A 14,312-nucleotide genomic window follows, 5' to 3' on the forward strand; every position below is an offset into this window, starting at 1 on the left:
AAAGAAATATACTCCAAAGAAAAAAGGTATATAGAAAGATAAATGATTTTTTAAACATAAAATAATAGTACAAAATGCATTAAAAACATAATATGTGATACATCCTCAAATACCTTCTCCCTTGGAGAATGGTGAAAAGGAGACAAATATGGTAGTTATAAAATTGAGAGATAAAGATACCTCTTCAAAATGGGAAAATGTTTAATACCTCTCCATTTACCTCTCCCCTTGGTGAATGATTTTTCATAAAAAAAAAAGGTTAATATGGTAGTTATATATATAACTTTACCTCTCCATTTACCTCTCCCCTTGGAGAATAATTTTTCATAAAAAAAAAAAATGACTGGTAGTTATATAACTTTACCTCTCCATTTATCTCTCCCCACGGAGATGCTCTTATACAGTAGACAGTAGTACTAGTATTTGTCAATCTTCTTTACTCATAGGGGGTGTTCGGTTGGCAAGACTAAATCTCATGATTAAATGTGTATCATGTTTGGTTGATAAGATTGTCCCCCACAACTTAATCCTAGATGGATAGCCTCATGATAATTAGACATAGCCTCCCCCCTCCAACTAAAATAATCCCACAACTTAATTCTAGATGGATAGTCTCATGATAATTAGTCATGACAACCGAACGCCATCATAGAGAAGTTTTCATGCGATTTCATCAAAGTTAAACCTTTATTCTCATATATCAAAATTGGTTTGAAGTGTTCATAGGAATATGTTAGAGATAAAATGAGTCTTAACGCCATATCATCATTTCCATTTTCCACAGCGATCCAATATTCATATCCATTTTCCACATCATAGGAATATGTTAGAGATAAAATGAGTCTTAACGCCATATCATCATTCCATTTTCCACACCGATTCAATATTCATATCCATTTTCCACATCGATCCAATATTCATAGTTCACAGATAATGTCATTAAAAATAAGCAAATATTCTGAAAATTCCCATCTATAAAGTATGAAATTTTCCTTCGTATGCAATCAATTTGAAATGCCCTATGCTTGGTCTAGAGCTCCAATTCTTCCTACACTTTTTTCATACTCGAAATCTCATGTACGTTTGAAGATTTTTTTTTTTTTGAGCAAGACTAGAAACATTACTACTTATGTTTCTCTCCCTTAAATTCAAATTATCACAATCTCATCTCTGATACCAGAATCTTTCTAGCTTGTAACTCAGGTTTAATCCGGTTAACTCGTCATAGCCTTATAAACACCAGATTGCATCAACACATTACACATCCTTGACTTACACACCACAAGCAAAGTTGACTTTTTCACCAAACTTTATTGAACTAGAAATCATTTTCACTTATTGTTCTCCAAATATTTGCCACAGAAAAGATACATTTTGATCAAACAATATTGTAAACCACATTATTATACTTCATCCGTCTTACTCAAGATGTCCACATTCTTGAGTGGCACGAGATTTTAGGAAAATTTGTTAGATGGATTAAGTCGAGAGATGGATTTATTTCCAAACTATAAAGAAAAAGTAAATATGTTGAGTGAGACGGAGTGACTACTTAAAATGTCAAGATATCTTAAACAGGGCACATATACTATTTGTTGGAAAATCAACTCCTCAACCAATTTGGAAGAAACAAAAATGACAATCACCAACATAAGAATTTAATCTGAAAAAAATTCAAATTTGGAGAAACACCACAAAGTTCAAAAGAAATTCACCATATGACAAATTTCCACAATTATGCAATATTCATCAAACTCTCCTTCCTTTGGAAAAACTCAAACCCTTACTTAGTTACATAGAGATTTTTCTCACAACGAAACTAAAAATAAAGATTTTTGACTAGGTTCATTTACAAGACTATAGACTAGTGATTGATGTAATTGTATGAAAAGTACTTGAGCTCTTAATTAGTACTCCGTTCTAGTATAATAGTTTAAGAGAATTCTCTTACTTTGATTATACTAACGTCATGGAACAAGTAGTACTATCTTTTATTTTAACACTGGCAAAATCCAACATTTTCGTAGTCAAAAATCCAACAATTTTTCACCTATATGATTGCATTTTTTTTAAAAATGAGAAGAAAGCACATAGAAACATATGGTAAAACAATTGATTTAATAAATAAAATTTATATAATAATCTCTTTTTTTGTTTGTCATGATAAATTTACAATAAAAAAATACTCGCTTATTTATTTAAAATCCATAGAAAGTGAAAATTGGAATACTTTTACGCAGTGAGTCAAGTAATATTTGATGAGTAAAACAAGAAGAAATAGAAACATGAGGTGTAGAAGAAAAAGGCATTTAGTTGAAGAAAAAGGTTGAATTCAAAGGCGGCACTCTGAAATCCATTATTAAGATTTTCGCAAGGCCACAAAACAAACTTGTGGCTCAGAATTCATTTGCACCGCTGACGTGGCTCCCTGGCCCAACTTCCATCTTCCATATACACCGCAAATTCAAAGAAAAAAAGAGAAAAAGGGTAAACCAAAATAACTGAAAATTTCCGAACAGATAGAAGAGGAAAGACGTCTCTCTATTAGGTAGAAAGAGAGATCTTTAAATTGCAGAGACAGAAACTGCTGCTGATCATAAAGAATGTCAGAAGTTATAAAAGATTCAGCAATCAAACTGTTCGGTAAAACCATATCGCCAGACACCCTCTTTCCCGATGATGCATCACTTTCTCATTCCTTCACATCATCCACTTCTCCTGACAGCAAGGTACTTATATATTTCTTGCTCTTTTTTAAGTACTCAATTTAGGCATGAATGTGTTGGTCCACTCTTTTAGTATGAATTATACATACAGGATGAATCGGTAGTTGAGGACAACGGGTCAAGCGAAGATGAAAAGAAGGAGGCGGTGGCGGGGAAGAAGCCGGAGAAGATAATCCCGTGCCCACGGTGCAGCAGCATGGACACCAAATTCTGCTACTTCAACAACTACAACGTCAACCAGCCACGTCACTTCTGCAAGAAGTGCCAGAGATACTGGACAAGCGGCGGCACCATGCGAAACGTCGCCGTCGGATCCGGCCGCCGCAAAACCAAGAACTCCATCCATCCCAACTACCACGCCGATGCTTTGCTCTTCGCCCCCCATCACGGCTTCCCCCTCAGCTTCTATCCCGCCGCATTCTACTGCAGCTCAGGCCTCGGGAAGCACTCGCGAGACGGGGTTTTGGTGCCGAAGACGCTGAGGATTCATGACCCCAGCGAGGCGGCCAAGAGCTCCATATGGACGACTCTGGGGATCAACAAGGACAGCGGGGGCATGTTTGTTGGGAGGAGAGGCGTTGGAGATGATACTACGCTCGCAGCAGCGAAACTGCTGCGGGCGAATCCCGCGGCTTTGTCGCGCTCGCTTAACTTCCATGAAAGGGCCTCAACCTAATTAAACCTTGCTTTTTGGTCTTGTTATATATCTATATATACATTCTAACACTAGATGATAGTATTGTCTAATTTTGGGGATTTTATGAGTTTTTATATATATGGGGATAGAATTTGCATAATATATTTATTCTGCTTGTACAAATGTACATATCTTTCTCTAACTTTGGAAAGCAAATAAATCTTGGGAGTTTTGTAGATTGAAAAGAGCCCTTTCTGTGATTGTCTGTAAGTAGACATCCTTTGTAACAAAAGCATTTTTGGTGAACCCAATGATCAAAAGTTCAAATCTTAGGTTGAGTAAGGTTATGACTATCATATTTTGTTGATTTATTCTGGTTTATTAAATACATGACATTGGTCCTAAATTGCTTCCTACTTTCCTAAGTTTTCAGCATGCACCTGATTGGTGAATCCAAGAATTAATGAATAGAATATGACAATGCATTCCATCTGAATGGAAAATGAATAAACAATCTCCTGGTGCTGAAAATATGGGACCATAAATTATTTTCTTTGCTAAATTTGGCCTATTTAAAATCCATTCCTCCAACGATATTGTAACACGAAAGAATATACTATTAATTACTACCACACAAATCTGTTTAGGAAAATAGCTACTGGCAGTCCGGCAGCAAGTTAGATTCGGAGAAATTATTTTTCTTTAATTTCATAATTTGATTTTCTGTCTTGTTTGGTGTGTTTCAAATTCAATGATCTAAAAGGTGAGAGACAAGTGTGAGACAAGGGAGATATTTAGATGTTGTTTTCAGCAATTGCAGACCACAAACTTTTTTAGCAGTAAATTAGTTGGAATGGGACCAAGCTCTTAAACCATGTGGTGCTGCGACAACTTTTATTTATTCTCTATATTCTTCCGTATCAATATATATACTTTTCTTTATCCTTTTATTTTCTCACATATATAAAGAACGTTAATTGTTTTCATAAATACATGCGACTGAAGATACGTAAATAAAATTTGATTAAGAGATAAAGCACTCCCTACGTCCACAAAAAATAGAGCAATTTGTGTATGACACAGGTTTTAATTTGAAATTGGTAAAGTAAGAGAGAAGGGAAAAAAAAAATGAGAAGTAGTATTAGTGGAATGATGTGTAGGGTTATTATTTGTTGAAATTTTTTTATAAATGATTGTGCTCTATTTTTTGTGGGCTTGGAGAGTATGAGATAAGAAAATTAACATTACTTTTCTTTTAATCATAAATTTAACAATATTGTAATTTACGATTTGTAATTCTTACAGAGTTTGTTTTATTTACATTGGAGAAGGCGACTTAATTAATTATCCGAACTATTGGCTAATGAACACCTTGATTCGACGTCGTTATAACTTATAATATCAACCTAGATTTCACAAAATCGTGATTTTATAATATTTGTAGTTAAATTATACTATACTATTTAATTCTCTTTTAGGGAAAAAGTTATTTGAGTAAGCCCATAATGCTACTCGGATGGGCCAAGCCGAATCAAGATATCAGATAAACCTGGCTAAATTAAATAATTGTATTCTGAAACCCACTGAAATTGTAATTTTTTACATAACTACTTCCTTCTTCGGAAAATAATTTCTTTTGCCGTTTCAGTCTGTGCAAAAAATAATTAATTTTTTATATTTTGGAAATTTTGCCCTCTTATATTATACTATAAGGTTAATCTCACTATTCAATGACACATCCTCAATTATTTTTTTCTTTTTCTCTCGTATTTCAATAATGTTGTATTAAAACTCTCGTTGTCTCATAGTCTCTATTTTAGATAAAAATTAGTCTCTGTTACAAGGATAGAAATTAGTTATCTCATTGAAAAGGAGGAGATAGGTACTTAAGTCGCAATTTTTTTTGGATTGTCTCAAAATGGTTGAGTCATTTTTTTTTTATAAATTTTTTACTCTCTCTCCTACTTTATTCTAGTTCTTTCTCATATTTTATTCTAATACTTTTGTTGGGTTACAAACCCATCCCACATCGGATGAGTGAGGGAAGTTGGAAGGTGTATATAATTCCTGTCCAACCCCAATTAGTATGAGGCATTTTGAGAGTGACCCAAAAACAAATCCATGCGAGCTTGACCCAAAGCGGACAATATCAAATTAATGTTGCGGTCGACGATCCTAACAAGTGGTATCAGAGCCCAGGTGGCTATGGGTCGGGCCTGGATGAGCCCCGGTAAGGGTCGGGCCCTGAAAGACTCAGGTTAGAGTTGGGCCCTGGATGACCTAGGGGCCAGGGCTGGAACGACCCATGTTCGTGTCGACTGCGTTCCCGATGTGGTCTCGGTTTGAGGGGAGGTTTGTTGGGTTACAAACCCATCCCACATCGGATGAGTGAGGGAAGTTGGAAGGTATATATAATTCCTGTCCAACCCCAATTAGTATGAGGCCTTTTGGGAGTGACCTAAAAACAAATCCGTGCGGACTTGACCCAAAACGGACAATATCAAACTAATGTTGCAGTTGACGATCCTTACAACTTTATTCTCTTCAATTTAACTTTTAAATACCATTATCTTAAACCCCTTAACAGAAATATTTTAACTAATTTGAAACTGATGGAGTATACGATTACTTACTTACTTACTGTAATTCGCTAGGAGAAAGACAAAGTGTTGGATAAATAATTCGATAATAAACAAATATACTATCACTACAAAAAACTTACTTCCTCATTTTTCTAAAACTAAAAATTATTTCCTTTTTGGTACATTTCTTAAAATAGAAACTCTCAATTTTAAGAAATAGACCCCACAATCTAGACTAATTCCACTACACATTTTTCATCATCTCTCTTATTTTACCAATTTTACATTAAAACTCGTGTTATTTCCAAAGTTCCTAGTTTTATTAAACAGGAGGAGTATCTTTTAAGAATATAAAATAGAGACCAACTACCTGCATTGGGTTTTTTTGAAAAATACTTATAATTGACACAAAAACAAAGCGTTCCTTAGTTAAAGACTAATTTTCTTAATTTTTTTTTTTTTAACACCTTCATTTGCATTCCCTAATTTTAGATGAGACGCTAAATATGAAGACACTTTTGAAGCATTTGTGGTATTTTTGAACACGTAAACTATAGAGTAGCTCTAAATTCTTGTGCAAATTGTCTTACCATTCAAGGTGACTACAAATTTGCATATGGGATAATCACTTGATCTGCCAATGGATATATGTGATCTAATAATTAAAGAGTAAAAATAAAAATAGAGCATCCTTAATTGCATAAAAAATATTTTTAGCAATCTATTCTTGTTATAGTGTATTATATTGCTAAGTATTGTCAAATTAGTTTAATTGGCCCAGCAAACCATGTCACACGCCACTATTAAACCATGTCACACGCCACTATTACTTTCTATTGTGATAAATACACTGAAAATAAAGGAAATAGGGAAGAAAGAATAGAGAAGGTGGCCAATGAATGAGTGTTAATGCTATTCACCCACCCATTATTAAAAACTCAAGCTTTTAGAGATATATATTCTTTTAATTTATGTTATTGAGTCGGTCTTGATGTTCCCTTTGACACTATTGAGAAATATTCTCTTGAATCTTGACGGGAGGACCGGCCCTTTTTAAATAACTCTAAAAAGTTTAATTACGCTTGACTTAGACCAAGACTTTATTTATATATCCAAAGAAGAAGCAATTTTCAGATTCCCTGAAATTTCTTAGAAAACCAAGCAAAATAGGAGTAGTTATAAATATTCCTTGAAATTTCACATCAATTTCCATTCCATTTCCTAAATCAAATGCACTTTAATTTGTCAGGCGCCAACCCACGTTCGGACGTTCCCATACAAGGAGCTAGACACTATTTCTTTGTCAAATGTACAATTTTCGTAAATTAAAATAGTGATTAGAACATTTCAATTTCCCGGAATTACAAATATCTATTTATAATATGTCGACTGCATCAACGCGCAATTACAAATTAGTTGCACATAAATTCCAGCCGGCTTCATACACAAGCCAAAATCCATACATTTATAAATAGAAATGGTGTTGTACATTATCATATGTGCAGAAAACCAAACACACACACACACATAAAACGATTATTTTTTTGTGGGGGAAAACCATGGAGAAAGTGGCTAACATTGTTTCAAATCTGCTGCTTTTGTTGTTCAATTCACTCTTCATTGATATCGAGAAATTTATTATGAGGTTTCGAATTTTCGGAAGATCTTTAACAAGCCCTTGTGATGAGCAAAAAGTTGTAGAATGCAAGAGCCAACGACCTTTGAAGGTTCGAGAAGGAATATTGAGCATTGCTGAGGTTAATATGGTGATGAAGAGATTAGGAATGGAGGGCATTAATGGGAATTCAATCCCAGATTTGGCGGCGCTGTTTGAGGAGGAAGAGCCCAGTTTCGACGAAATTAAGGAAACATTTAGCATTTTCGATGCTGATAATGATGGGTTTATAGATGCTTGTGATTTGCGTAGAATTGTTACCAACTTAGGAGTGAAGGAAAGTTATGATTTGGAGGAGTACAAGAGGATGATCAAATCCTATGATATTAATGGAGATGGGCTCATTGATTTTCAAGAGTTTCTCAAATTCATGGAAAAATGCCTTTGTTAAGGAAACATTTTCGATGTGGTTGCTTAACTTATATATTTGGCAAATTTATTATTTTGTTAGTACTGTACTCTTATTTATGTTCAAATGTACTCAAAGCCCATCAAAATCATTTTAATTCCTAGCCCAATGCGGGTTTTGTAGTCCAGAGCTCTCTATTATAAATAAACACTTTATACAAAATAAACAAAAATAAATACTAATAAGTATGTTGCAAGTTTGTGGCAACATGCTATTTAACATACTTACATAGTTGAGATGATAATAATCAGTATAAAGTGAAAATGTGAATTGGAGCACTGGGTTTTTCATTGCTTTTACATATTTAGTACTCCTCATGTCCCATAAAAATAGAGAATTTTGGAACAACACAGATTATAATGCATAATTAGTAAAGTAGAGTTGAGATATAAAAAAATGTTTGAAGTATTAATACTAGTGAATAATAAGTAATCCACTAAAAATAAAAGTACACAAATTCTGGGGACGAACTAAAAGTGGACATTTTTAGGATGAAGAAGGAGTCATATTTATATCCTTCAAATTTGTAATTTGTAAATGAACATAGATTGAGGCAAATGTAATGTTAGTAAGATGGTAAGAAACAAGTATTGAGAGTTGGATGGGTGATGATGAAGGCATGTGGGTGACATGAAGTTTGAATCAGCAAAGATTGTGGTGATGGGGCAAGAGATTGTTCAAACAGTTGAGCCACATTGAATGCCAATGGAAGAGCAGTGAATTTTTGCAGGCCCATGAGAAATGGATGTCTCTTCTCTCATTATGCAACTCTCCCTGAAAATTTGTTAATTCCAATCTATTGTTTGTCTTTTCCGTTGTTGATGAAATGGTTGCTCCCACAAAATCACTCACTCCCCTCTTTCCATTTTTGGTCACAAACACGAACCATTTAATCACAGGAACGTGTGCCCAAAAGTTATGCCTTTTTGCATCTTTCTATGTAATTCACACCTAACATGTTACCATACAGTTCACCACTATCCATTCTCGTATATGTAAGATGTAAACACTAAACACAGTGATCACGAAGTGACAACACATTTTCAAACAGTTTCCAACTTACGAGGAAAGAGAAATTATACTAATATCAAAGAATTCCTACTGATCCCAAATGCCACACCAACATTAATTAATTAATTATTCACTCAAAGATTAACACTAGCTAGCTAGCTAATTAAATCCCCCGCCGCCGCCGCCGACTCCGAGAAAATCTATAAAAGGCGGCGCCATCCGGTCATCCTCCTCCTCATCCGGGTTGGGGTTGGGCTCGGGCTCGGCTGCTTGGGCTTCCGGTTGGCGTGGGAAATGATAGAGTGTGTGGTGGTGCAGTGGAGAATAGTGGTAGGAATAGTTGGTTTCTTCCCATGATTTGTTGTGGTTTAAAATGCTAATCATCTCATTACTGTAACTCGGGCCTGCAGTTGCACCAATAAACAAATCAAAGATTCTTCTTCTTCTTCTTCTCATTTTTTGAATGATTAATTAACAAATCAAAGCAGACCTGGGTAGAAAGCAAGAGAAGGCTGCGGAGCCCAAAGGGCAGCGGAGGGTATGATCTCCTTTTCATCCTTGAAAACAAAGTGCCCCATTTTCCGGCGGCGGTAGGCGGTCGATTGCTCCCGGTATTTCCTAGCCATGATGACATGCCAATGGTTCTTGACCGCATTGTCGGTTCTCCCCGGAAAGAGGCGCGCAATCATGGCCCATTTGTTACCGTACAGGCGGTGCGCCGCCATGAGGCGCTCCTCCTCCTCCTCGGTGAAAGCCCTCCGGTTTATCCTGGGATCCAGCTGATTAAACCAGCGCAGCCTGCAGCTCTTACCTAAAAACAAGAAGAAGCAAGCCCTAGTTTATTTATTAGTCCAGCTTAATTAAAAGAGAGAAAGAATGTGTGAGCAGACCAGATCGGCCGTCCAGCTTCTCGGCGATGAGGTTCCAGTTCTGGGGGCCGTAGAGGGCGACGAGATCCTTGAGCTTGGCATCCTCGGCGGGGCGCCAATGGCCTCTGGCGCAGAGCTTGGACTGGGCCATCATGTCCTTGCTTGCAGACCCATGCATGTCATCCTCCTCCTCCTCCTCGTTCAACGACGCGTTCAGATCGATCGCTTCGTTGTTTGCTTCTTCGGAGAATGGGAAACCCCATTCGTCGGCGTACACCATTCACACACACACACACACACACACAATAGTGGAGTAGTATATATATAAAGTAAAGATAAAGATTGAGTTGAATTTGTTGTGGATTATGATGATGATGTGTGGAATGGAGAAGGCTTTGTCTGAATTGAAAACATACTATTTAGGAGATACTGTTACGAGTTCTGATTAAGGAAGGAAACAAAGATCTGGGGAAGAGAGAGAGAGAGAGGGGAATGGTGGGTTTGGTTTGTGTTTGGGAGTGAACAATCTTGGGAACAGAAGACAGCAGCGGAAAGTATGAGTAGCAGAGATCTCAACACAGATCATCATCATCATCACTTCTCTATCGCCATTCCTAACCCCCACTGTGTTTTACTGCACACACATTTAATTTCACCACCTCCTCCTATTTATACTTCCATTTTCATTCTCTACACTTCACATTCTGTAATTATACTGATTCTTCTTTATTACCGCACTCGCCACTCCCCTCTCTCATAGTACAAATCTAATCTCCAAATTCAAATCATCAATTCAACTTTTTACCTAAGGATAGTTTAGTACTTTCTCGGTCCTTCTAGGATAGTTGTTTTAGACATGGAATTTAAGAAAATGACATGGTAAATGTTTAAAATAAGAAAGAGTATGTAGATGGTTTGCCAAAAAATGAAATACTCAACTACCTTTGGACAAGCCAAGAAAAAGATTACGACTCAACTATCTTTAGACGAAAAGAGTATATGGAATTGAAATTGAATGAAATTAAATCTAATTTAATTTTAGATTCTATGTTGTGTAAATTAAGGTAGTAATTAAATTGAAGAATTTACACACATTGGACATGCATATTTTGTATATAGTGAGTGGTGTGTCTAATATATGTGCACAATATGTAAAGTGTATGGATATGTTATAGATATACATAGTAAAAGTATCTAAATTATAGAAAAATAATTCAAATATAAAAATTAAAAATTAAAAATTAAAAATGAGTCCAAAGACTAATAAATTGTTTTTAATTTGTTCACTAACTATATTTATTATTTTAATATTTAATTAACCTCTCAAAATTACTAATATAATTTTATTTTGATTGTACAAAATTTGATTGTTTATCATTACTCTTCCCGTTATCAAATTTAGATCTAGAATTCAAATTATGGAATTTAGATATGTTGGAATCGAAGGCTCCTAATTTCAATTGCGCAAATGGTGCTGTAATCTATTTTACTTTTAGCTACTTAACTTTTGCGTCATCAGTGGCGAAAAGATGATATAATTACGTCATGGAAATCATAGATCAGTTTCTAGCTGTAGCTTTAGTCATAAAAAAATGTATTTTTAGGAAACAAAAAGGGGAAAGCCAATGATATGTAATTTACCTGATTCAAGATTCACAGATTGTTAGGTAAATAATGAATAATCTCAAAGTCTCCACCAAACCCAACTAGTAGGGTTTTAGGGCTCTAGGCTGTCTGTCTGTCTCAACTCTAAACTTTGACAAGAAAGACTCCCAACCTCATGTCTGATCATGAGTTGTTTCATTTATTTTTCACACACTAATAAATTGTTCTCTGCCTTGAAATCGCAATTAGTGTTTCATAGGCTACTATACTGCAAAGTACGAGTATTAAAAAGATATAGATAAGATGATAACATAAGATTAAGATGATAAAATAAGAGAAAGAAGTGAATTAATTAGCCCTCAATTTGTCACATTTCTTTTTTTAGAGACATTCATTTGTCATTGCCCTCAATTTTCATATATATAGAGTGGAGTAGTGCTCCTACAATTTAGTACTACTACTAGTAAATCAGTTTCACGTGAGTGTGCAATATTTTATTACTATATTAAAGGAGTATTTATTGACAGGATACATTTTGACTTATGCACATTTTGATATATCATCAATATTTTTGGATACATGAAATAATAGAATAACTGAGAACATACTATCTTACAGAAAGAATGAACTTTTTTGTGAACAAAAAATAAGTTGCGTTGCGGTAAACCATGAACTGAGGAACTGTAAAATTTTGAAAATAAGAACTTAGATTCAGTTTGATCTTTTTACCGGTTGTAAATCCTACAACTAAAGCCCAAAAAAAAATATTCAGACCTTTCCATTTATTGGTGGCAGTAAATTTAATATGTTTATCACGGTGAAACTATTTTTGGACTAAATCTGTGAAAATTTTATTTTAGTTGAAACTTGAAAGTGTCACTTTTTTTTCACTTTTCTTCAGGAATAATTCTTTAAATGCCGAAAACTTTATCAATACTCACTCACACGTGGACATATAATTATTATGTGTGCGCGAATGTAAAAACTTAACTGATTAAATAATATCTAAACGTAATTTCAGATCTTTTTATTTGACATAAATGAAATTAAGTCTGAAAAATTAATAAATGGGTAAACCCCATAAATTCACCAGAAACTTTTTACAGTCAAAGCAATAAATGGATTTGACCCAACTCATCGACATGTATGTCCAGAGTCATATGAATGCATCCCCAAAAAAAAAAAAAATTATTGGTTGGCGAATTCATTCCCAGCTACTGTAGTTTATACTTTATATAGTGTAATGTTATTGTAGAAGAATGTGTGTGGGCTTGTGTGTTTATTGAAGTTGAAGCTATATCCTAGAATTGCAATTTTTGCTGTTTAATTATTACAAACTTACAATATGCAGTGCTTAGTTTTGTTGCGAGAATATAGTATAGTAGTAGTACATATTACATATCTATTTTACTGCTTGAGACATAATTAGGTATTTAGGTTGGAATGAATTTTTATATTTGTTTTTTTTGACGAGAACATGTTACTCCCTCCGTCCCAGATTAAAAGTCATTTTTTTTCATAAAAGTCTATTCCAGTTTAAGAGTCACTTTTAGAATTTTCTATATTTGGTCATACAATTTTACCCAATTCTTTATCAAAATTATATAAAAATGTCATTATCTACATTAAAATATATCAAAACAAAAATCAAAAGTCAAAAGGGACCCACCTTCAACCAACTCCACCATCTCACTTCATTTATTACACACTCCACCATTTCACTTTATTTATTACACACTTCAACTCTTTCTTAAAATCCGAGCCATAACAATAAGTGACTCTAAATGTGGGACGGAGGGAGTATAACAGAAGTCTGAGACAAGTATAGTAATGTGAGGTTGGTTCATTATTATGGAACTTAAATGTTAAGTACTACCTAATCATGCGTGGAAAATACTTACAATGATATAATTGTGCAAAATACTTAAAACGTTAAGAATATGACAATTTTTTAAAGAGAGAAACTTTTCTGCGCACCAAGCGTTTCGCTTGGTAAAGCATATATAATTACAATTGATTAAATAATTAATAAACTTGTTAATGAATTAACTAATGATGTTTTTGAGTGGTTCCCATTTGGGAGAGCGCCCAAAGAAAACATCTCTTTTCTAAAATATGATAAATTGCAATTTAATTGGTAACATCTTTTTCTTTTACTTAAATACATTTGGATTCAGCCATCACGAAATAGATATAGAATATTAATGATCATCATTTAAACAATATATGTTCATAAAATTACTTTGCACTCTAATCCGCCAACCATTCCATGTCAGGCATTTGGGTGTCACATAAAAATTAATCTCTTTTGATTTATCAATACTAGTATACAAATTATTATCCACAAAATATGAATTTAGTTAATATTCGTATTATATGACCAACCATTTTGTTTCATCCTCATTCTCATCTTTTATGTGAAACACATTTATTCATACACTAAATCGTACAATCATAAAAAAATAACTTTCATTAATTAAAATGCATGTCACATTCAACTAGACCATTCTAATGTACAGTACTAGTAATTATAGTATACTATTATCTTCATTTTTAATACACGGGAAATGATAACTAAATAGTAGTACGACGGTCTAGTATATCATCAATACAGAGAATTGCAAAATAAAGAGTAGTACAAATAGATATAGAAAAATAATTGAAAAAGAAGAGCCATGCGTGTGTGTATGATTTGAGTAGGTTTCCAGACAAGGACAATCTAATATCTGGTCTGCAACTTTTCGGACCATAAAGATATACCACTATTATTATTATTATATCACAGATAAACTTTATAA

General features: G+C 34.2%; 3 protein-coding genes across 3 annotated transcripts; 2 read left to right on the forward strand and 1 right to left on the reverse strand.

Annotated features, from left to right (window-relative positions):
* The first annotated feature begins 2,471 nt into the window (after positions 1-2,471).
* Positions 2,472-3,716, forward strand: LOC125204268 (cyclic dof factor 1). The gene is made up of 2 exons (XM_048102868.2): positions 2,472-2,729; positions 2,818-3,716. The coding sequence occupies exons 1-2, from the start codon at positions 2,604-2,606 to the stop codon at positions 3,400-3,402; spliced, it is 711 nt and encodes a 236-aa protein (XP_047958825.1). The 5' UTR covers positions 2,472-2,603; the 3' UTR covers positions 3,403-3,716.
* Positions 3,717-7,504: 3,788 nt separating this feature from the next.
* Positions 7,505-8,011, forward strand: LOC125206418 (putative calcium-binding protein CML46). The gene has a single exon (XM_048105671.1). It carries the CDS (start codon positions 7,505-7,507, stop codon positions 8,009-8,011), a length of 507 nt encoding a protein of 168 aa, XP_047961628.1.
* Positions 8,012-8,972: 961 nt separating this feature from the next.
* LOC125208382 (uncharacterized) lies at positions 8,973-10,625 on the reverse strand. Its single transcript, XM_048107987.2, has 3 exons — positions 9,931-10,625; positions 9,531-9,851; positions 8,973-9,444 (listed from the first exon to the last, which is right to left on the reverse strand). Exons 1-3 carry the CDS (start codon positions 10,187-10,189, stop codon positions 9,200-9,202), a joined length of 825 nt encoding a protein of 274 aa, XP_047963944.1. The 5' UTR covers positions 10,190-10,625; the 3' UTR covers positions 8,973-9,199.
* Between the last annotated feature and the right edge of the window lie 3,687 nt (positions 10,626-14,312).

This window comes from Salvia hispanica, chromosome 6 (genome assembly GCF_029641045.1).
Source record: "Salvia hispanica isolate PSC_SH4W2 chromosome 6, Shi_PSC_v1, whole genome shotgun sequence".
Classification (NCBI taxonomy): domain Eukaryota; kingdom Viridiplantae; phylum Streptophyta; class Magnoliopsida; order Lamiales; family Lamiaceae; genus Salvia; species Salvia hispanica.

Excerpts from the sequence above, each read along its gene's own strand:
- LOC125204268 (XM_048102868.2), top strand. The coding sequence starts at position 2,604 with ATGTCAGAAGTTATAAAAGATTCAGCAATCAAACTGTTCGGTAAAACC. Across the intron at positions 2,730-2,817 it reads CCACTTCTCCTGACAGCAAG|GATGAATCGGTAGTTGAGGA; the intron begins GTACTTATATAT and ends TTATACATACAG.
- LOC125206418 (XM_048105671.1), top strand. The coding sequence starts at position 7,505 with ATGGAGAAAGTGGCTAACATTGTTTCAAATCTGCTGCTTTTGTTGTTC.
- LOC125208382 (XM_048107987.2), bottom strand. The coding sequence starts at position 10,189 with ATGGTGTACGCCGACGAATGGGGTTTCCCATTCTCCGAAGAAGCAAAC. Across the intron at positions 9,852-9,930 it reads GAAGCTGGACGGCCGATCTG|GTAAGAGCTGCAGGCTGCGC; the intron begins GTCTGCTCACAC and ends TCTTGTTTTTAG. Across the intron at positions 9,445-9,530 it reads TTCTCTTGCTTTCTACCCAG|GCCCGAGTTACAGTAATGAG; the intron begins GTCTGCTTTGAT and ends GTGCAACTGCAG.